Raw genomic sequence first — 20000 nt, 5'->3', positions numbered from 1 at the left:
AGCCAGGAGCATCCCCGGGGCCGTGGTCCTGATGCTGGGAGACCCCGCCCCCTGGGGGAGGAGCCAGATCATCCCCGGGCTTGTGGTCCTGATGCTGGGGATGAGAATCAGTGATGGAGAGGAGGCCCCGCCCCCTGGGGGAGGAGCCAGGAGCATCCCTGGGCCCTGGTCCTGATGCTGGGAGGCCCCGCCCCGTGGGGGCGGAGTCAGCCATCCGTGGTCAGATGACTGACTTCTCTTCTTTCCCTCTCTCCCTCTTCCCCCTCCCTGACCTCTCCCTCCCCATTCTCCCCGTCCTCCTCCTTGTCCCCATCCTCCCCCACCATCCTCCCCTCCCTTTCCTCCCTCTCTTCCTCTCTCCCCCCTTCTCGTCCTCCCCCTTCCCCACCTCCCTCGTCCTCCCCTTCCATCCTCCCCCCGTTCTCCCCGTCCCCCTCCTCCCCCTGTCCTTCCCTCTCCTCCCCCCTCCCCATCCTCTCCCTCCTCCCTCTTCCCGTTCTCCTCCCACATCCTCCCCCTTCCCCGTCCTCCCCCTCCCTCCCATCCATTCTCCCTCCTCCTCCCCGTCCTCCTCTTCCCCGTCATCCTCTCCCTCCTCCCTCTTCCCGTCCTCCTCCCACATCCTCCCCCTCCTTGTCCTCCCCCTCCCTCCCATCCATTCTCCCTCCTCCTCCCCGTCCTCCCCTTCCTCCCCCTTCCCTGTCCTCCCCTCCTCCCCATCCTCCTCCCCCTCCTCCCCCTCCCTCCCCGTCCTCCCGTCCTCTTCTGTCCTCCCCCTCTCCCCGTCCTCCCCTTCCTCCCCCTTCCCTGTCCTCCCCTCCTCCCCATCCTCCTCCCCCTCCTCCCCCGTCCTCCCGTCCTCTTCTGTCCTCTCCCTCTCCCCGTCCTCCCCCTCTCGTCCTCCCCCTCTCCCTGTCCTCCCCCCTCCTCCCCGTCCTCCCGTCCTCCCCCTCTCCCGGTCCTCCCCCTCACCCCATCCTCCCCCTCACCCCGTCCTCCCCCTCTCCCTGTCCTCCCCCTTCTCCCGGTCCTCCCCGTCCTCCCCTTTCCTCCTCCCCGTCCTCCCCCTCTCCCCCTCCTCCCCGTCCTCTTCCCCCTCCTCCCCCTTCCCCCATCCTCCCCCTCTCCCCCTCCTCTCCCTTCCTCCTCTTCCCCCTCCTCCCCGTCCCTCCCCGTCCTCTCCGTCCTCCCCATCCTCCCCTTTCCTTTCCCCGTCCTCCCCCTCCTCCCCGTCCTCCCCGTCCTTCCCCTCTCCCCATCCTCCCCGTCGTCCTCCTCTTCCCCGTCCTCCCCGTCCCCCCGCAGCTGGTGCTCTTCGGCCTCAGCAACCAGCTGGCGGTGACGTTCCGGGAGGAGAACGCCGTCGCCTTCCGCCACCTCTTCCTGCTGGGCTTCGCGGACGGCGGCGGCGGCGGCGGCGGCGGCGGGGACGGGGACGGGGCGGCCTACACGCGGGCTCAGCTCTACCGCGCCATCTTCTTCGCGGTGGACAGGGTGGGCGGGGTCGGGGGCGGGGCCTGGGCGCGGGCGGCCTATCGGTGAGCGGCTCTGCAGCGCCGCCATTTTCTAGGCGGGGCCGGGGCGGGGGTGGAGTCGCGGGCAGCCTATCAGCGTGCAGCAGGTCTGCAGCGCCGCCATTTTCTGGGCGGAGCCTGGGCTGAGGCGGGGCTTGGGGCGGCCTATCGGTGAGTGGCTCTGCAGCGCCACCATTTTGTAGGCGGGGTGGGGCGGGGCGTGGGGCGGCCTATCAGCCTGCAGCGGCTCTTCAGCGCAGCCATTTTCTGGGCGGGGCCTGAGGCAGCCTATCCGTGAGCGGCCCTGCAGCACCGCCATTTTCTGGGAGGGGCTTGGGCGGGGTTTGGGGCGGCCTATCGGCGCGCAGCTCTGCAGCGGCCATTTTCAAGGCGGGGCTGGGGCGGGGGTGGAGTCACGGGCGGCCTAGCAGCGCAAGGCTCTGTAGTGCCGCCATTTTCTGGGCGGGGACTGGGATGGGGCGGGGCTGGAGGCGGCCAACCGGCGTGCGGCTCTGCAGCACCGCCATTTTCTGGGCGGGGCCGGGCGGGGCCTACCCCCACCTGCCGCTTTAAAAGCTGCCATTTTCTTTGAGGCGGACAGGGTGGGCGGGGCCTGAGGGCCGGAGGCGGGGCCTGAGGGCTGTGGGCAGGGTTTGGGGGATGAGTGATCAGGAGGGATGAGGAGCAGGGATGAGGGGGAGGGAGGAGGGAAGGGATGAGGAGGGATGAGGGAAGGAGGAGGAGGGATGAGGGGGAGGGATGAGGAGGAGGGATGAGGAGGAGGGACGAGGGGTGAGGAGCAGGGATGAGGGGGAGGGATGAGGGAAGGGAAGAGGAGGGATGTTGAGGAGGGAGGAGAGATGAGGGGGAGGGAGGAGGAGGGAGGAGGAGGAGGGATGAGGGGGAGGGATGAGGAGGATGAGGGATGAGGGGGAGGGAAGAGTGGGAGGGATGAGGAGGGATGAGGGACAGGGATGAGGGGGAGGAATGAGGGATGGGGAGGGATGAGGGGGAGGGATGAGGAGGATGAGGGATGAGGGGGAGGGATGAGGGAGGGAAGAGTGGGAGGGATGAGGAGGGAGGAGGGATGAGGGACAGGGATGAGGGGGAGGAATGAGGGATGGGAAGGGATGAGGGGGAGGGATGAGGAGGATGAGGGATAGGGATGAGGGGGAGGAATGAGGGATGGGAAGGGATGAGGGGGAGGGATGAGGGGGTGGGATGAGGGAGGAGGGACAAGGAGAGGGATGAGGAAGGAGGGAGGAGGAGGGATGAGGGGAGGGATGAGGGATAGGGATGAGGGGGAGGAATGAGGGATGGGGAGGGATGAGGGGGAGGGATGAGGAGGGATGAGGGAAGGGAGGAGGAGGGATGAGGGAAGGGATGAGGAGGGATGAGGGAAAGGGGGAGGAGGAGGGATGAGGGGGAGGGATGAGGAGGGACAAGGAGGAGGGATGAGGAGGGACGAGGGGTGAGGAGCAGGGATGAGGGGGAGGGATGAGGGAAGGGAAGAGGAGGGATGAGGGAAGGGATGAGGGGGAGGGATGAGGGAAGGGATGAGGAGGGATGAGGAGGAGGGATGAGGGGGAGGGATGAGGAGGAGGGATGAGGAGGAGGGACGAGGGGTGAGGAGCAGGGATGAGGGGGAGGGATGAGGGAAGGGAAGAGGAGGGATGTTGAGGAGGGAGGAGAGATGAGGGGGAGGGAGGAGGAGGAGGGAGGAGGAGGAGGGATGAGGGGGAGGGATGAGGAGGATGAGGGATGAGGGGGAGGGAAGAGTGGGAGGGATGAGGAGGGATGAGGGACAGGGATGAGGGGGAGGAATGAGGGATGGGGAGGGATGAGGGGGAGGGATGAGGAGGATGAGGGATGAGGGACAGGGATGAGGGGAGGAATGAGGGATGGGAAGGGATGAGGGGGAGGGATGAGGAGGATGAGGGATAGGGATGAGGGGGAGGGATGAGGGATGGGAAGGGATGAGGGGGAGGGATGAGGGGGTGGGATGAGGGAGGAGGGACAAGGAGAGGGATGAGGAAGGAGGGATGAGGGAGGAGGAGGGATGAGGGGAGGGATGAGGGATGTGATGGAGGGATGAGGGGGATGGGGGAGGGAGGAGGGGAGGGAGGAGGGGCGGCGGAGGGGGCGGGCCGAGGCGGGGCGCTCACCGTGCTCCCCCCGCAGTACCTGGCGCTCCCGGAGCTGGCGCTGGGCCGTTACGCCTACGTGCGGGGGGCCCGGGCTCGGGGCTCGCCCTGTGCCAGCGCTACTTCCGCCGCGGCCACGTGGACCCGGGAAACGACACCTTCGACATCGACCCCGGGGTGGTGACGGGTGAGGACGGGGAGGACGGGGGAGGACGGGGGAGGAGGGGGAGGGGAAGGAGGTTGGAGAGGAGGAGGAGGACGGGGGGAGGGGGAGGGGGGAGGAGGACGGGAGGACGGGGAGTGGAGAGGAGGAGGAGGAGGAGTAGGGAGAGGACGGGGATGGGGAGGACAGGGAGGAGGGGGAAGACGGGGAGGGGGAGGATGGAGAGGACAGGGAGGGGGGAAGGGTTAGGGTTAGGGTTAGGGGAGGGCGGTGGACGGGGAGGGGGAGGACGGAGAGGGGAGGAGAAGGGGGAGGAGGAGGGGAGGATGGGGGGATGGGGAGGAGGGAGGGGGAGGAGGGAGGCTACAGGGAGGAGGAATAAGGAGGAGGGAGAAGACGGGGAGGAGGGAGGGGACGAGGGGTCGGGGGCTTTGGTGTCAGTGCCCCTCCTCCCCCTCCCCCCGCCACAGACTGCATCCAGGTGGAGCCCCCGGACCGCCCCCCGACGTCCCCCGGAGGACCTCGACCCCGGCCTGGAGGACCGCGACCCCGGCCTGGAGGACGGCAGCCGCAGCTACAGGAACCTCACGCTCAAGTTCCACAAGTAAAGCCGGGGGGGGAGGACGGAGAGCATGGGGAGGACGGAGAGCGTGGGGAGGACGGAAAGATGGGGAGGTCGGAGAGGAAGGAGGGGAGGACGGAGAGGATGGGGAGGACGGAGAGGATGGGGAGGACGGAGAGGATGGGGAGGACGGAGAGGATGGGGAGGACGGAGAGGATGGGGAGGATGGAGAGGAAGGAGAGGAGGACGGGGAGGAAGGAGGGGAGGTCGGGGAAGACAGTGGGGAGGATGGGGAGGAGGGAGAGGACAGAGAGGAAAGGGGAGGAGGAGGAGGAGGAGGAGGAAGAGAAGGACAGGGAGTCGCAAAGAGGGAGGGGAGGACGGAGAGGGGAGGACAGTTGGGAGGACGGCCCGCGGGGAGGAGGGGGAGCCCGGCGTCCCCCCCGCCCTCACCCCCTCCCCGCCGTCCTCCCCCGCAGGCTGATCAACGTCACCATCTACTTCCAGCTGAAGACGATCAACCTGCAGAGCCTGGCCAACAACGAGATCCCGGACTGCTACACCTTCGGGGTGCTGGTGAGGGCGGGCGGCCGCGGGGAGTCCTCCCCAGCCCCCGGGGAGTCCTCCCCAGCCCCCGGGGATCCTCCCCAGCCCCGGGGAGTCCTCCCCAGCCTGCGGGGATCCTCCCCAGCCCCGGGGACTCCTCCCCAGCCCCGGGGAGTCCTCCCGATCCTGCTGAGAGCCTCCCCAAACCCTGGGAATCCTCCCAGTCCTGCTGGGATCCTCCTCAACACAGCAATAATCCCCCTGGCCCCGCCCTCGGCTCAGGCCCCGCCTACACCTTCTCAAAATGGCCGCCACGAATGCAATCATTGGCCGCAGCTCGCCCCGCCCCTGGCTGAGGCCCCGCCCACACCTCAAAATGGCCGCCGCGGAGGCAGCGATTGGCCAGCAAGGGCCGCAGCTCGCCCCGCCCCTGCATGAGGCCACGCCCCCACCACTAAATGGCTGTCGCGAAGGCAGTGATTGGCCGCGGCTCGCTCCGCCCCTAGCTGAGGCCCCGCCCACACCTTCTCAAAATGGCCGCCGCGAATGCAGTAATTAGCCGCGGCTCGCCCCGCCCGCAGGCCCCGCCCACCCTTCAAAATGGCCGTTTCAAATGCAGTAATTGGCTGTGGTTGCTCCTCCCCTGGCTGAGGCCCCGCCCACCCTTCAAAATGGCCGCTAGAATGCAGTCATTGGCCGCGGCTCGCCCCGCCCCGCGCTCAGTCCCCGCCCACCCTTCAATATGGCCGACGCGGAGCCAGCGATTGGCCGCCGCTCGCCCCACCCCGGCTCAAACCACGCCCACCCTTCAATATGGCCGCCGCGAAGGCAGTAATTGGCCGCAGCCCGCCCCGCCCCGCGCTCAGGCCCCGCCCACGGCCCCGCCCCCTCCCCTGACCCCGCCCCGTCCCCCTCCGTCCCCCCCAGATCACCTTCGACAACAAGGCGCACAGCGGCCGCGTCCCCATCCGCCTCGACACGGACACGCACATCCAGGAGTGCAAACACACGAGCGTGACCCCGCGCGGTGAGGGGGGAGGGGCGGGGCGGGGCGGCCACGCCCACAGCTGTCAGGACACGCCCACAGCCCCGGGGACACGCCCGCAGCCCAAGGGACACGCCCACAGCCGCCAGGACACGCCCACGGGGAGGGGGACACGCCCACAGCAGCCAGGACACGCCCACAGCCCCGGGGACACGCCCACAGCAGCCAGGACACGCCCACAGCCCCGGGGACACGCCCACAGCCCGGGGACACGCCTACAGCAGCCAGGACACGCCCACAGCCCCGGGGACACGCCCACGGGGAGGGGGACACGCCCACAGCCGCCAGGACACGCCCACAGCCCCGGGGACACGCCCACAGCAGCCAGGACACGCCCACAGCCGCCAGGACACGCCCACGGGGAGGGGGACACACCTTGGCTCCTCCCCCGCCCTCAGGCCCCGCCCCTGGGTCTCTGGCTCCTCCCTTGGGTCTCTGGCTCCTCCCCCGGGTCTCTGGCTCCTCCCCTGCCCTCAGGCCCCGCCCCTGGGTCTCTAGCTCCTCCCCCGGGTCTCCGGCTCCTCCCCCGCCCTCAGGCCCCGCCCTGACCCCGCCCCCCGCCGGCCCCGCCCCCAGGCGACCCCCGCGCGCGGCTGGCGTTCGACGTGGCGGTGATGGGCACCTGCGCGCTGTCCTTCGTGCTGTGCGCGCGCTCGCTGCTGCGCGGCTTCCTGCTGCAGCGCGTGAGTGACGGGGCGGGGCCTGCGGGGGGCGGGGCCTGCGGGGGCGGGGCCTGCGGGGGCGGGGCGAGCTGCGGCCAATCCCTGCATCTGCAGCGGCCATTTTGAGGTGTGGGCGGGGCCTGCTGAGGGGGCGGGGCGAGCTGCGGCCAATCCCTGCATCTGCAGCGGCCATTTTGAGGTGTGGGCGGGGCCTGCGGAGGGGCGGGGCGAGCTGCGGCCAATCCCTGCATCTGCAGCGGCCATTTTTAGGTGTGGGCGGGGCCTGCCGAGGGGCGGGGCGAGCTGGGGCCAATCCCTGCATCTGCAGCGGCCATTTTGAGGTGTGGGCGGGGCCTCCCGAGTGGGCGGGGCGAGCTGCGGCCAATCCCTGCATCTGCAGCGGCCATTTTGAGGTGTGGGCGGGGCCTGCGGACGGGGCGGGGCGAGCTGGGGCCAATCCCTGCATCTGCAGCGGCCATTTTGAGGTGTGGGCGGGGCCTGCGGAGGGGGCGGGGCGAGCTGCGGCCAATCCCTGCATCTGCAGCGGCCATTTTGAGGTGTGGGCGGGGCCGGGGGTGGGGCGAGCTGGGGCCAATCACTGCATCTGCAGCGGCCACACACCCCTTGCACACTCACACCCCCTTGCAGTCACACACCTACTTGCACACTCACACTCTCATGTGCACACACGTGCACACACCCCCTGCACACTCACTCACCCCTTGCACACACCCCCTTGCACACTCACAACCCCTTGCACACTCACCCCCTTGCACACTCACACTCACCCCCTCGCACACCCAGGAGTTCGCAGTCTTCCTGGCGGGGCGCGGGCGGCCTTGCACACTCACCGGCCCTTGCACACTCACCCCCTCGCACACGCAGGAGTTCGCGGCCTTCCAGGCGGGGCGCGGGCGGCCTTGCACACTCACCCCCTCGCACACGCAGGGGTTCGCGGCCTTCCTGGCGGGGCGCGGGCGGCCTTGCACACTCACCGGCCCTTGCACACTCACCCCCTCGCACACGCAGGGAGTTCGCGGCCTTCCTGGCGGGGCGCGGGCGGCCTTGCACACTCACCGGCCCTTGCACACTCACCCCCTCGCACACGCAGGAGTTCGCGGCCTTCCTGGCGGGGCGCGGGCGGCCTTGCACACTCACCGGCCCTTGCACACTCACCCCCTCGCACACGCAGGAGTTCGCGGCCTTCCTGGCGGGGCGCGGGCGGCCTTGCACACTCACCGGCCCTTGCACACTCACCCCCTCGCACACGCAGGAGTTCGCGGCCTTCCTGGCGGGGCGCGGGCGGCCTTGCACAGTCACCGGCCCTTGCACACTCACCGGCCCTTGCACACTCACCCCCTCGCACACGCAGGAGTTCGCGGCCTTCCAGGCGGGGCGTGGGCGGCCTTGCACACTCACCGGCCCTTGCACACTCACCCCCTCGCACACGCAGGAGTTCGCGGCCTTCCTGGCGGGGCGCGGGCGGCCTTGCACACTCACCGGCCCTTGCACACTCACCCCCTCGCACACGCAGGAGTTCGCGGCCTTCCTGGCGGGGCGCGGGCGGCCTTGCACACTCACCGGCCCTTGCACACTCACCCCCTCGCACACGCAGGAGTTCGCGGCCTTCCTGGCGGGGCGCGGGCGGCCTTGCACACTCACCCCCTCGCACACGCAGGAGTTTGCGGCCTTCCTGGCGGGCGCGGGCGGCCTTGCACACTCACCGGCCCTTGCACACTCACCCCCTCGCACACGCAGGAGTTCGCGGCCTTCCTGGCGGGGCGCGGGCGGCCTTGCACACTCACCGGCCCTTGCACACTCACCGGCCCTTGCACACTCACCCCCTCGCACACGCAGGAGTTCGCGGCCTTCCTGGCGGGGCGCGGGCGGCCTTGCACACTCACCCCCTCGCACACGCAGGAGTTTGCGGCCTTCCTGGTGGGGCGCGGGCGGCCTTGCACACTCACCCCCTCGCACACGCAGGAGTTTGCGGCCTTCCTGGCGGGGCGCGGGCGGCCGGTGCCCCTGGGGCAGCGCCTGGAGTTCGTCAACGGTTGGTACCTGCTGCTCGTGAGCAGCGACGTCCTCACCGTGGCCGGCACCGTCGATGAAGATCGGCATCGAGGCCAAGGTGCGCGTGCAAGGACGCGTGTGCGAGCGCGGGTGTGCAAGGACGCGTGTGCGAGGATGAGTGTGCAAGCGCGTGTGTGCAAGCGCGTGAGCAGCGACGTCCTCACCGTGGCCGGCACCGTCATGAAGATCGGCATCGAGGCCAAGGTGCGCGTGCAAGGACGCGTGTGCGAGGACGGGTGTGCAAGGACGCGTGTGCGAGGATGAGTGTGCAAGCGCGTGTGTGCAAGCGCGTGGGCAGCGACGTCCTCACCGTGGCCGGCACCGTCATGAAGATCGGCATCGAGGCCAAGGTGCGCGTGCAAGGACGCGTGTGCAAGGACGCGTGTGCGAGGATGAGTGTGCAAGGACGTGTGTGCAAGCGCGTGGGCGTGCTCGTGAGCAGCGACGTCCTCACCGTGGCCGGCACCGTCATGAAGATCGGCATCGAGGCCAAGGTGCGCGTGCAAGGACGCGTGTGCAAGGACGCGTGTGCGAGGATGAGTGTGCAAGGACGTGTGTGCAAGCGCGTGGGCGTGCTCGTGAGCAGCGACGTCCTCACCGTGGCCGGCACCGTCATGAAGATCGGCATCGAGGCCAAGGTGCGCGTGCAAGGACGCGTGTGCGAGGACGCGTGTGCGCAAGGACGCGTGTGCGAGGACGCGTGTGCGAGGACGAGTGTGCAAGCGCGTGTGTGCAAGCGCGTGAGCAGCGACGTCCTCACCGTGGCCGGCACCGTCATGAAGATCGGCATCGAGGCCAAGGTGCGCGTGCAAGGACGCGTGTGCGAGCGCGAGTGTGCAAGGACGCGTGTGCGAGGATGAGTGTGCAAGCGCGTGAGCAGCGACGTCCTCACCGTGGCCGGCACCGTCATGAAGATCGGCATCGAGGCCAAGGTGCGCGTGCAAGGACGCGTGTGCGAGGACGCGTGTGCGAGCGCGGGTGTGCAAGGACGCGTGTGCGAGGATGAGTGTGCAAGCGCGTGAGCAGCGACGTCCTCACCGTGGCCGGCACCGTCATAAAGATCGGCATCGAGGCCAAGGTGCGCGTGCAAGGACGCGTGTGCGAGGACGCGTGTGCGAGCGCGGGTGTGCAAGGACGCGTGTGCGAGGATGAGTGTGCAAGCGCGTGTGTGCAAGCGCGTGAGCAGCGACGTCCTCACCGTGGCCGGCACCGTCATGAAGATCGGCATCGAGGCCAAGGTGCGCGTGCAAGGACGGGTGTGCAAGGACGCGTGTGCGAGGATGAGTGTGCAAGCGCGTGTGTGCAAGCGCGTGAGCAGCGACGTCCTCACCGTGGCCGGCACCGTCATGAAGATCGGCATCGAGGCCAAGGTGCGCGTGCAAGGACGGGTGTGCGAGGACGGGTGTGCAAGGACGCGTGTGCGAGGATGAGTGTGCAAGCGCGTGTGTGCAAGCGCGTGAGCAGCGACGTCCTCACCGTGGCCGGCACCGTCATGAAGATCGGCATCGAGGCCAAGGTGCGCGTGCAAGGACGCGTGTGCGAGGACGCGTGTGCGAGCGCGGGTGTGCAAGGATGAGTGTGCAAGAGGGAGTGCACCGTCATGAAGATCGGCATCGAGGCCAAGGTGCGCGTGCAAGGACGGGTGTGCAAGGACGCGTGTGCGAGCGCGAGTGTGCAAGGACGCGTGTGCAAGGATGAGTGTGCAAGAGGGAGTGCACCGTCATGAAGATCGGCATCGAGGCCAAGGTGCGCGTGCAAAGGGGCGTGCATGGGGGTGGGTGTGCGAGGGCGGGTGTGCAAGGATGAGTGTACAAGAGTGTGCAAGGGCGGGTGTGCAAGAGGTGAGTGTGTAAGCGTGAGTGTGCTCGTGAGTAGCGCCATGTGCAAGGGCGAGCGTGCAAGCATGAGTGTGCGAGGGCGAGCATGCAACCATGTGAGTGTGCAAGCGTGAGTGTGCGAGGGCGAGTGTGCGAGCGTGAGCGTGCAAGGATGAGCATGCAAGGGCGTGAGCGTGCGAGCGTGAGCGTGCAAGCGTGTGAGCGTGCAAGGGTGAGCGTGCAAGCGTGTGAGCGTGCAAGGGTGAGCGTGCAAGGGTGAGCGTGCAAGGGCGTGAGCATGCGAGCGTGAGCGTGCAAGCATGTGAGCGTGCAAGGGTGAGCATGCGAGCGTGAGCGTGCAAGGGTGAGCGTGCAAGGGTGAGCGTGTAAGGGTGAGCGTGTAAGGGTGAGCGTGCAAGGGCGTGAGCATGCGAGCGTGAGCGTGCAAGCGTGTGAGCGTGCAAGGGTGAGCGTGCAAGCGTGTGAGCGTGCAGGGTGAGCGTGCAAGCGTGTGAGCGTGCAAGGGTGAGCGTGCAAGGGTGAGCGTGCAAGGGCGTGAGCATGCGAGCGTGAGCGTGCAAGGGCGTGAGCGTGAGAGCGTGAGCGTGCAAGGGTGAGCGTGGAAGGGCGTGAGCGTGCAAGGGTGTGAGCGTGCCAGGGTGTGAGCGTGCGAGCGTGAGCGTGCGAGCGCGTGAGCGTGCGAGCGTGAGCGTGCAAGGGCGAGCGTGCAAGCGTGAGCGTGAGCGTGCAAGCGTGTGAGCGTGCAAGGTGTGAGCGTGCAAGCGCGTGAGCGTGCAAGGGTGTGAGCGTGCAAGCGCGTGAGCGTGCAGAGGTGAGCGTGGAAGGGCGTGAGCGTGCAAGGTGTGAGCGTGCCAGGGTGTGAGCGTGCGAGCGTGAGCGTGCAAGGGCGTGAGCGTGCAAGCGTGAGCGTGCAAGGGCGAGCGTGCAAGCGTGAGCGTGAGCGTGCAAGCGTGAGCGTGCAAGGGTGTGAGCGTGCAAGCATGTGAGCGTGCAAGGGCGTGAGCGTGCGAGCGTGAGCGTGCAAGCGTGAGTGTGCGAGCGTGCGAGCGTGCGAGGTGTGAGCCTGCAAGGGTGTGATCGTGCAAGGGTGAGCGTGAGCGTGCGAGGGCGTGAGCGTGAGAGCGTGAGCGTGCAAGGGTGAGCGTGGAAGGGCATGAGCGTGCAAGGGCGTGAGCGTGCCAGGGTGTGAGCGTGCGAGCGTGAGCGTGCAAGGGCGTGAGCGTGCAAGCGTGAGCGTGCAAGGGCGAGCGTGCAAGCGTGAGCGTGAGCGTGCAAGCGTGAGCGTGCAAGGGCGTGAGCGTGCAAGCATGTGAGCGTGCAAGGGCGTGAGCGTGCGAGCGTGCGAGCGTGAGCGTGAGTGTGCAAGCGTGAGCGTGAGCGTGCAAGCGTGAGCGTGCAAGCGTGAGCGTGCGAGCGTGCGAGCGTGCGAGGGTGTGAGCCTGCGAGGGTGTGATCGTGCAAGGGTGAGCGTGAGCGTGCAAGGGCGTGAGCGTGAGAGCGTGAGCGTGCAAGGGTGAGCGTGGAAGGGCGTGAGCGTGCAAGGGTGTGAGCGTGCCAGGGTGTGAGCGTGCGAGCGTGAGCGTGCAAGGCGTGAGCGTGCAAGCGTGAGCGTGCAAGGGCGAGCGTGCAAGCGTGAGCGTGAGCGTGCAAGCATGTGAGCGTGCAAGGGCGTGAGCGTGCGAGCGTGCAAGCGTGAGCGTGAGCGTGCAAGCGTGAGCGTGAGCGTGCAAGCGTGAGCGTGCAAGTGTGAGCGTGCGAGCGTGCGAGCGTGCGAGGGTGTGAGCCTGCAAGGGTGTGATCGTGCAAGGGTGAGCGTGAGCGTGCGAGGGCGAGCGTGCGAGGGCGAGCGTGCGAGCGAGCGTGCGAGCGTGACCCCTGACCCCCGACCCCCGACCCCCAGCACCTGGCGAGCTACGACGCGTGCAGCATCCTGCTGGGGTCGTCCACGCTGCTCGTGTGCGAGCGTGCGAGGGCGAGCGTGCGAGGGCGAGCGTGCGAGCGTGACCCCTGACCCCCGACCCCCGACCCCCAGCACCTGGCGAGCTACGACGCGTGCAGCATCCTGCTGGGGTCGTCCCACGCTGCTCGTGTGGGTCGGCGTCATCCGCTACCTCAGCTTCTTCCACAAGTACAACGTGAGTGTGCGAGAGCGACCCTGACCCCCGCGACCCCGTGACCCCCGACCCCCGCGATCCCCGACCCCCGTGATCCCCGTGATCCCCGTGACCCCCGACCCCCGTGATCCCCGCGATCCCCGACCCCCGCGACCCCCGCGACCCCCGACCCCCGCGACCCCCGACCCCCGCGACCCCCGACCCCCGTGATCCCCGACCCCCGACCCCCGTGATCCCCGCGATCCCCGACCCCCGCGGTCCCCGACCCCGCGACCCCCGTGACCCCCGACCCCCCCGTGACCCCGTGACCCCCGACCCCCGCGACCCCCCGTGACCCCCGACCCCTGTGAGCCCCGTCCTGACCCCAGAGCCCAGACCTGACCCCTGACCCCTGTGTGACCCCCTGCGACCTCACATTGACCCCCCCGACACCCCCCGTGTCCCCCCTGACCCCGCAGTGACCCCTGTGACCCCCTGCGACCCCCCGTGTGACCCCCCTGACCCCCGCGTTGACCCCTGTGACCCCTGTGAGCCCAATGTTGACCCCTGCGACCCCCCGACCCCCCCGGTGACCCCGCATTGACCCCTGACCCCCCCGTGACCCCTGTGTTGACCCCTGCGACCCAGCATTGACCCCCGTGACCCCCTTGACCCCCCGTGACCCCTAAGTGACCCTGCATTGACTCCTGTGACCCCGCAGTGACCCCTGTGATCCCGACCCCCGTGTTGACCCCCTGACCCCCGTGTTGACCCCTGTGACCCCCGTGTTGACCCCTGTGACCCCCTGATCCTCGCATTGACCCCCCTGACTCCCCCCGACCCCCGTGTTGACCCCCGTGACCCCCGAACCCCCGTGACCCCGCATTGACCCCCTGTGACCCCCCTGGCCCCCCGTGTTGACCCCTGTGACCCCCCTGACCCCGCGCTGACCCCCGCGCGGACCCCCTGACCCCCCGTGTTGACCCCTGTGACCCCCTGATCCCCGCATTGACCCCCCTGACTCCCCCCTGACCCCCCTGTGACCCCTGACCCCGCGCTGACCCCCGCGTGACCCCGCGCAGATCCTGATCGCGACCCTGCGGGTGGCGCTGCCCAGCGTGATGCGATTCTGCTGCTGCGTCGCCGTCATCTACCTGGGCTACTGCTTCTGCGGCTGGATCGTGCTGGGGCCCTACCACGTCAAGGTCGGGGGTCGCGGGGTCAGGGGGCGGAGGTCGGGGCCTGCGGGGGGTCAGGGCGGGGCCTCAGGGGGGCCAGAGCCCGGGGACGGGGCCGCGGGGGGTCGGGGAGGGTCAGGGCGGGGGTCAGGGGGGTCGGGGAGGGTCAGGACGGGGGTCAGGGGGGTCAGGGAGGGTCAGGACGGGGGTCACGGGGGTCGGGGAGGGTCAGGACGGGGGTCAGGGGGGTCAGGGAGGGTCAGGACGGGGGTCAGGGGGGTCAAGGGGGTCAGGGAGGGTCAGGATGAGGCCTGCGGGGGGTCACAGGGGTCAGGGAGGGTCAGGACGGGGCCTGCGGGGGTCAGGGAGGGTCAGGGAGGGTCAGGACGGGGCCTGCGGGGGGTCACGGGGTCAGGGAGGGTCAGGACGGGGCCTGCGCGGGGTCACGGGGGTCGGGGAGGGGTCAGGACGGGGCCTGCGGGGGGTCAGGGGAGGGTCAGGACGGGGCCTGTGGGGGGTCACGGGGGTCAGGGAGGGTCAGGACGGGGCCTGCGGGGGGTCACGGGGGTCAGGGGGGTCAGGACGGGGCCTGCGGGGGGTCACGGGGGTCAGGGAGGGTCAGGACGGGGCCTGCGGGGGTCAGGGAGGGTCAGGGAGGGTCAGGACGGGGCCTGCGGGGGGTCACGGGGGTCAGGGAGGGTCAGGACGGGGCCTGCGGGGGTCAGGGAGGGTCAGGGAGGGTCAGGACGGGGCCTGCGGGGGGTCAGGAAGGGTCAGGACGGGGCCAGCGGGGGGTCAGGGGGGTCAGTAGGGTCAGGACGGGGCCTGTGGGGGGTTGGGGAGGGTCAGTGGGGGTCAGGACGGGGCCTGCGGGGGGACGGGGGGGTCAGGGGGGTCAGGACGGGGCCTGTGGGGGTCAGGGAGGGTCAGGGGGGTCAGGACGGGGCCTGCGGGGGGTCACGGGGGTCAGGGAGGGTCAGGACGGGGCCTGCGGGGGTCAGGGAGGGTCAGGGAGGGTCAGGACGGGGCCTGCGGGGGGTCACGGGGGTCAGGGAGGGGTCAGGACGGGGCCTGCGGGGGGTCAGGGAGGGTCAGGGAGGGTCAGGACGGGGCCTGCGGGGGGTCAGGAAGGGTCAGGACGGGGCCTGCGGGGGATCACGGGGGTCGGGGAGGGTCAGGACGGGGCCTGCGGGGGGTCAGGGGGGTCAGTAGGGTCAGGACGGGGCCTGTGGGGGGTTGGGGAGGGTCAGTGGGGGTCAGGACGGGGCCTGCGGGGGGGACGGGGGGGTCAGGGGGGTCAGGACGGGGCCTGTGGGGGTCAGGGAGGGTCAGGAGGGTCAGGACGGGGCCTGTGGGGGTCAGGGAGGGTCAGGAGGGTCAGGACGGGGCCTGCGGGGGTCAGGGAGGGTCAGGAGGGTCAGGACGGGGCCTGCGGGGGTCAGGGAGGGTCAGGGAGGGTCAGGACGGGGCCTGCGGGGGGTCACGGGGTCAGGGAGGGTTAGGACGGGGCCAGCGGGGGGTCACGGGGTCAGGGGAGCGTAGGTTGGGGGTCGCGGGGTCAGGACGGGGCCTCAGGGGAGCCAGAGCCCGGGGACGGGGCTTGCGGGGGTTCAGGGGGTCGGGGAGGGTCAGGGAGGGTCAGGACGGGGGTCAGGGGGGTCAGGATGGGACCTGCGGGGGGTCAGGAGGGGTCACAGGGGTCAGGGAGGGTCAGGACGGGGCCTGCGGGGGGTCAGGAGGGGTCACAGGGGTCAGGGGTCGGGGGACGGGGCCTCTGCAGTGACCCGGGCGCCCCGTGACCCCTGACCTCTGCGGGCCGTGAGCCGGGCGGCTCCGGTGACGCCCGCGGCCCCCGCCGTGACCCCGCCGCGGCCCCGCGACCCCGCAGTTCCGCTCGCTGTCCACCGTCTCCGAGTGCCTGTTCTCGCTCATCAACGGCGACGACATGTTTGTGACGTTCGCGGCGATGCAGGCGCAGCAGGCGCGCAGCGGCCTCGTGTGGCTCTTCTCGCAGCTCTACCTGTACTCGTTCATCAGCCTCTTCATCTACATGGTGCTCAGCCTCTTCATCGCGCTCATCACGGGCGCCTACGACACCATCAAGGTGCTCCCGGCGCTCCCCGGGGTGCTCCCGGTCCTCCCCGCGCTCCCCGGGGTGCTCCCCGTGCTCCCGGGGTGCTCCCAGTCCTCCCCAGGGTGCTCCCCACTACTCCCCGGGGTGCTCCCAGTCCTCCCCAGGGTGCTCCCGGTGCTCCCCGCGCTCCCAGGGTGCTCCCAGTCCTCCCCGGGGTGCTCCCGGTCCTCCCCGGGGTGCTCCCAGTCCTCCCTGGGGTGCTCCCGGTGCTCCCCGCGCTCCCAGGGTGCTCCCAGTCCTCCCCGGGGTGCTCCTAGTCCTCCCCGGGGTGCTCCCGGTCCTCCCCGCGCTCCCTGGGGTGCTCCCGGTCCTCCCCGCGCTCCCCGGGGTGCTCCTAGTCCTCCCCGGGGTGCTCCCGGTCCTCCCCGCGCTCCCCAGGGTGCTCTCAGTCCTCCCTGTGCTCCCCGGGGTGCTCCCAGTCATCCCTGGGTGCTCCCAGTCCTCCCTGGGGTGCTCCTCTCCGTCCTCCACACTCCCCGTGCTCCTCCTCCCCGTCCCCGTGCTCCCCCTCCGCCCCCGCGGTGCTCAGCCTCTTCACCGCGCTCATCACGGGCGCCTACGACGCCATCAAGGTGCACCCCGCGCTCCCCGGGGTGCTCCCCCGCACTCTCCGTGCTCCTCGCCGCTCCTCCCTGTCCCCGTGCTCCCCAGGGGTGCTCCTCCGTCTCCCCATCCTCCTCCCTGTCCTCCTCCCCGTTGTCATCCCCATCATCCCTGTCCCTCTCCTCGCTGTGCTCCTCGCCCTCCCCTTCATTGTCCTCCTCCTCCTCCTCCCTGTCTTCATCTCCATCCTCCGCTCCCCGTCCTCCCCCATCACCGTCCTCCCTGTCCACCCTCTCACCGTCCTCCCTCCTCTCCCTCACCTCCGGCTCACCGTGCTCCCCCCTCTCCTGCTCCCCGTCCTCCCCCTCCTCCCCCCGCTCCCCGTGCTCCCCCTGCTCCCCGTCCTCCTGCTCCCCCTCCTCCCCCCGCTGCCCCTGCTCCCCGTGCTCCCCGTGCTCCCCGTCCTCCGGCTCCCCGTGCTCCCCGCTCACCGTGCTCCCGTCCCCCAGCACCCGGGCGGGGCGGCGCCCAGCGCGCTCCAGGCCTTCATCGCTCAGAGTCCACACGGCGCCGCCCCGCGCTGCCCGCCCCGCGAGGCCCCGCCCCCGGCCGCCTGCTGGGCTGCTGCGCCAGGTGGGAGCACGGGGAGCGGGGGGAGGAGGGGGAGGAGGGGGAGGAGGAAGGGGAGGAGGAGGAGAAGGAGGAGGAGAAGGAGGAGGAGGAGAAGGAGGAGGAGGAGGAGGGGGAGGAGGAGAGGGAGGAGGAGGAGGAGGAGAAGGAGAAGGAGGAGGAGGGGGAGGAGGAGAGGGAGGAGGAGGAGGAGGAGAGGGAGAAGAAGGAGGAGGAGGAGGAGAGGGAGGAGGAGGGGGAGGGGGAGGAGGAGGAGGAGGAGGAGGAGGAGAAGGAGGAGGAGGAGAAGGAGGAGGAGGAGGAGGAGGAGGAGGAGGAGGAGGAGGAGGAGAAGGAGGAGGAGAAAGAGGAGGAGGAGGAGAAGGAGGAGGAGGAGGAGGAGGAGGAGGAGAAGGAGAAGGAGGAGGAGGGGGAGGAGGAGAGGAGGAGGAGGAGGAGGAGAAGGAGGAGAAGGAGAAGGAGGAGAAGGAGGAGGAGGAGGAGGAGAAGGAGGAGGAGGAGGAGGAGGAGGAGGAGGAGAAGGAGGAGGAGGAGGAGGAGGAGGAGGAGAAGGAGGAGGAGGAGGAGAAGGAGGAGGAGGAGGAGGAGGAGAAGGAGGAGGAGGAGGAGGAGGAGGAGGAGGAGGAGGAGGAGGAGAAGGAGGAGGAGGAGGAGGAGGAGAAGGAGGAGAAGGAGGAGGAGGAGGAGGAGGAGGAGGAGGAGGAGGAGAAGGAGGAGGAGAAGGAGGAGGAGGAGGAGGAGGAGGAAGAGGAGAAGGAGGGGGAGGAGGAGGAGGAGGAGGAGGAGGAGAAGGAGGAGGAGGAGAAGGAGGAGGAGATGGAGGAGGAGGAGGAGGAGGAGGAGGAGGAGGAGGAGGAGAAGGAGGAGGAGGAGAAGGAGGAGGAGGAGAAGGAGGAGGAGGAGGAGGAGGAGGAGGAGGAGGAGGAGGAGGAGAAGGAGGGGGAGGAGGAGGAGGAGGAGGAGGAGGAGGAGGAGAAGGAGGAGGAGAAGGAGGAGGAGGAGAAGGAGGAGGAGGAGGAGGAGGAGGAGGAGGAGGAGAAGGAGGAGGAGGAGGAGGAGAAGGGAGCACGAAGGGGAGGAGGGGGAGCACGGGGAGAAGGGGAGGAGGGGGAGGGGGAGGAGGAGGGGAGGAGGAGGAGGGGGAGGAGGAGGGGGAGGAGGAGGAGGAGGAGGAGGAGGAGGAGGAGAAGGAGGAGAAGGAGGAGGAGGAGGAGGAAGAGGAGGAGGAGGGGGAGGAGGAGGAGAAGGAGGAGGAGGAGGAGAAGGAGGAGAAGGAGGAGGAGAAGGGGAGCATGAAGGGGAGGAGGGGGAGCACGAAGGGGAGGAGGGGGAGCACGGGGAGGACACGGGGAGCCAAGGCCCTGGTCTGGCCACTAACCACCTTTTCCTCCCGCCCAGGCAGGCAGAGCCTGGAGGAGGAGGAGGAGGAGGAGGAGGAGCCGCAGCGGCTGCTGGTGAACTGAGCCCCGCCCCCCCGGGTCCCGTGTATTTATTTCCGCCCTTCGCCCCCCCCTCCGGACGCTCAATAAACCCGCGAGCGAGCGAGGGAGGAGCCGGCTCCGTGCTCTGCGCCTTTAACGGGGGGGGAGGGTGTGGAGTCCTCCCTGAAGGCGTGGAGTCCTCCCTGAGGGGCGGGGTGGTCCTCCCTGAGGTGTGTGGTCCTCCTTGAGGGCCGAGGGTCCTCCCTGAAGGGCAGGGGAGTCCTCCCTGAGGGACTTGACCCTCCCTGGGAGCGAGGAGTCCTCCCTGAAAGGGGGAGAGTCCTCCCTGAGGTGTGCGGTCCTCCCGGAGGGAAAGGGGCTCCTCCATGAGGGGGCTGGATCCTCCCCCGGGGCGCGGAGTCCTCCCTAAGGGGCAGGAGAGTCCTCCCTGAGATGGGGGAGTCCTCCCTGAGGGGTGGAGTCCTCCCTGAGATGGGTCACGGGAGCCGCCGCGTCCCCTCTTCTCCCTTCTTCGTCCTCCCTCTCTCCCTCCTCCCCATCCCCGTCCTCCCTCCTCCCCGTCCTCCCTGCCCCTCCCCGTCCTCCCGGCGGTGCTCCCTCCCGCTCCTCCCGCCGCCTGGAATCACAGGGAAAATAATAGGAACCAAGAAACGTCTCCGGACTACAGCTCCCAGCGGCCCCCGCGGCGGGGCGCGGGACTACAGCTCCCAGCAGCCCCCGCGACCCGGGCGGGCGGAGCCGCCGTTCCCGGCATGCCCTGAGGGAGACGCGACCCCCCCCCCAGCACACGCATATACACACGCGGCTCCCAGCGGCTTTGCATCCTGTGGCCCCGAGAGCGGGGGGAACTACGCTTCCCGGCATGCCCCGCGAGACGCCGGGACTCGCGGGAAATGGGGGAAATGTGCGCGCGGAACTACGACTCCCAGAATCCCCTGCGAAGCCGCTGAGCGAAAGCATGGCGGCGAATTGGTCGGTAAATGTCCGCGCGAAACTACGAATCCCAGCGTCCTTCGCGGCGTCGCCAGCCGGAAGCAGGGATCCCGAGTGGGTTAATAAATGTCCGCGCTGAACTACGACTCCCAACAGTCCTAGCGGCGCCTCTAACCGGAAGTGCGGCTCCCGCTTGCCACGAGCGCCTGCGCGCTCGAGGAACTACGTCTCCCAGCTGCCCCGCGGCACATTACCCGGAAGTACAGCTCCCGATCGTCTCCCGCACATGCGCGCTCGCAGAACTACGTCTCCCAGCGTCCACCGCGGCCCCGCCACCCGGAAGCGCGCATCCCCGTCCGCCCCGGGAGGCCGAGAGGCGCCTGCGATCGTCCCCGCCGGCTGCGCGATGGCGTCCGCGGGCGACGAGGCCCCGGATGCGGCCCCCGCGACCCCGCCCTGCCCCGCGCAGCCGGTGCCCTTCGTCCCGCAGCTGCTGGGCG

At 69.8% G+C, this 20000-nt stretch overlaps 2 protein-coding genes across 2 annotated transcripts in view; both read left to right on the top strand.

The window, feature by feature from the left end:
- Mcoln1 (mucolipin TRP cation channel 1) overlaps positions 1-18674 on the top strand; it is a 21803-nt gene extending 3129 nt beyond the window's left edge. Inside the window, 16 exon segments of the mRNA XM_060375870.1 lie at positions 1306-1494; positions 3696-3747; positions 3750-3845; positions 4292-4329; positions 4331-4425; positions 4863-4959; positions 5857-5956; positions 6551-6657; positions 8620-8706; positions 8851-8913; positions 12580-12624; positions 12626-12682; positions 13723-13845; positions 15707-15922; positions 17005-17128; positions 18524-18674. Of these exon segments, the coding sequence (XP_060231853.1) occupies positions 1306-1494; positions 3696-3747; positions 3750-3845; positions 4292-4329; positions 4331-4425; positions 4863-4959; positions 5857-5956; positions 6551-6657; positions 8620-8706; positions 8851-8913; positions 12580-12624; positions 12626-12682; positions 13723-13845; positions 15707-15922; positions 17005-17128; positions 18524-18588 (1554 nt within the window). The 3' untranslated portion in view covers positions 18589-18674.
- A 1097-nt stretch (positions 18675-19771) lies between these two features.
- The window catches only part of Pnpla6 (patatin like phospholipase domain containing 6), a 44579-nt gene continuing 44350 nt past the window's right edge, over positions 19772-20000 (top strand). The window contains 1 exon segment of the mRNA XM_060375914.1: positions 19772-20000. This exon segment is cut by the window's right edge and continues 78 nt beyond it. Coding sequence (XP_060231897.1) covers positions 19787-20000 — 214 coding nt within the window. The 5' untranslated portion in view covers positions 19772-19786.

The sequence above is a fragment of the Meriones unguiculatus genome, assembly GCF_030254825.1.
Source record: "Meriones unguiculatus strain TT.TT164.6M chromosome 13 unlocalized genomic scaffold, Bangor_MerUng_6.1 Chr13_unordered_Contig_2907, whole genome shotgun sequence".
Classification (NCBI taxonomy): domain Eukaryota; kingdom Metazoa; phylum Chordata; class Mammalia; order Rodentia; family Muridae; genus Meriones; species Meriones unguiculatus.
The sequence above is the reverse complement of the archived record's forward strand: the minus strand, read 5'-3'. Positions and strand labels throughout refer to the sequence as shown.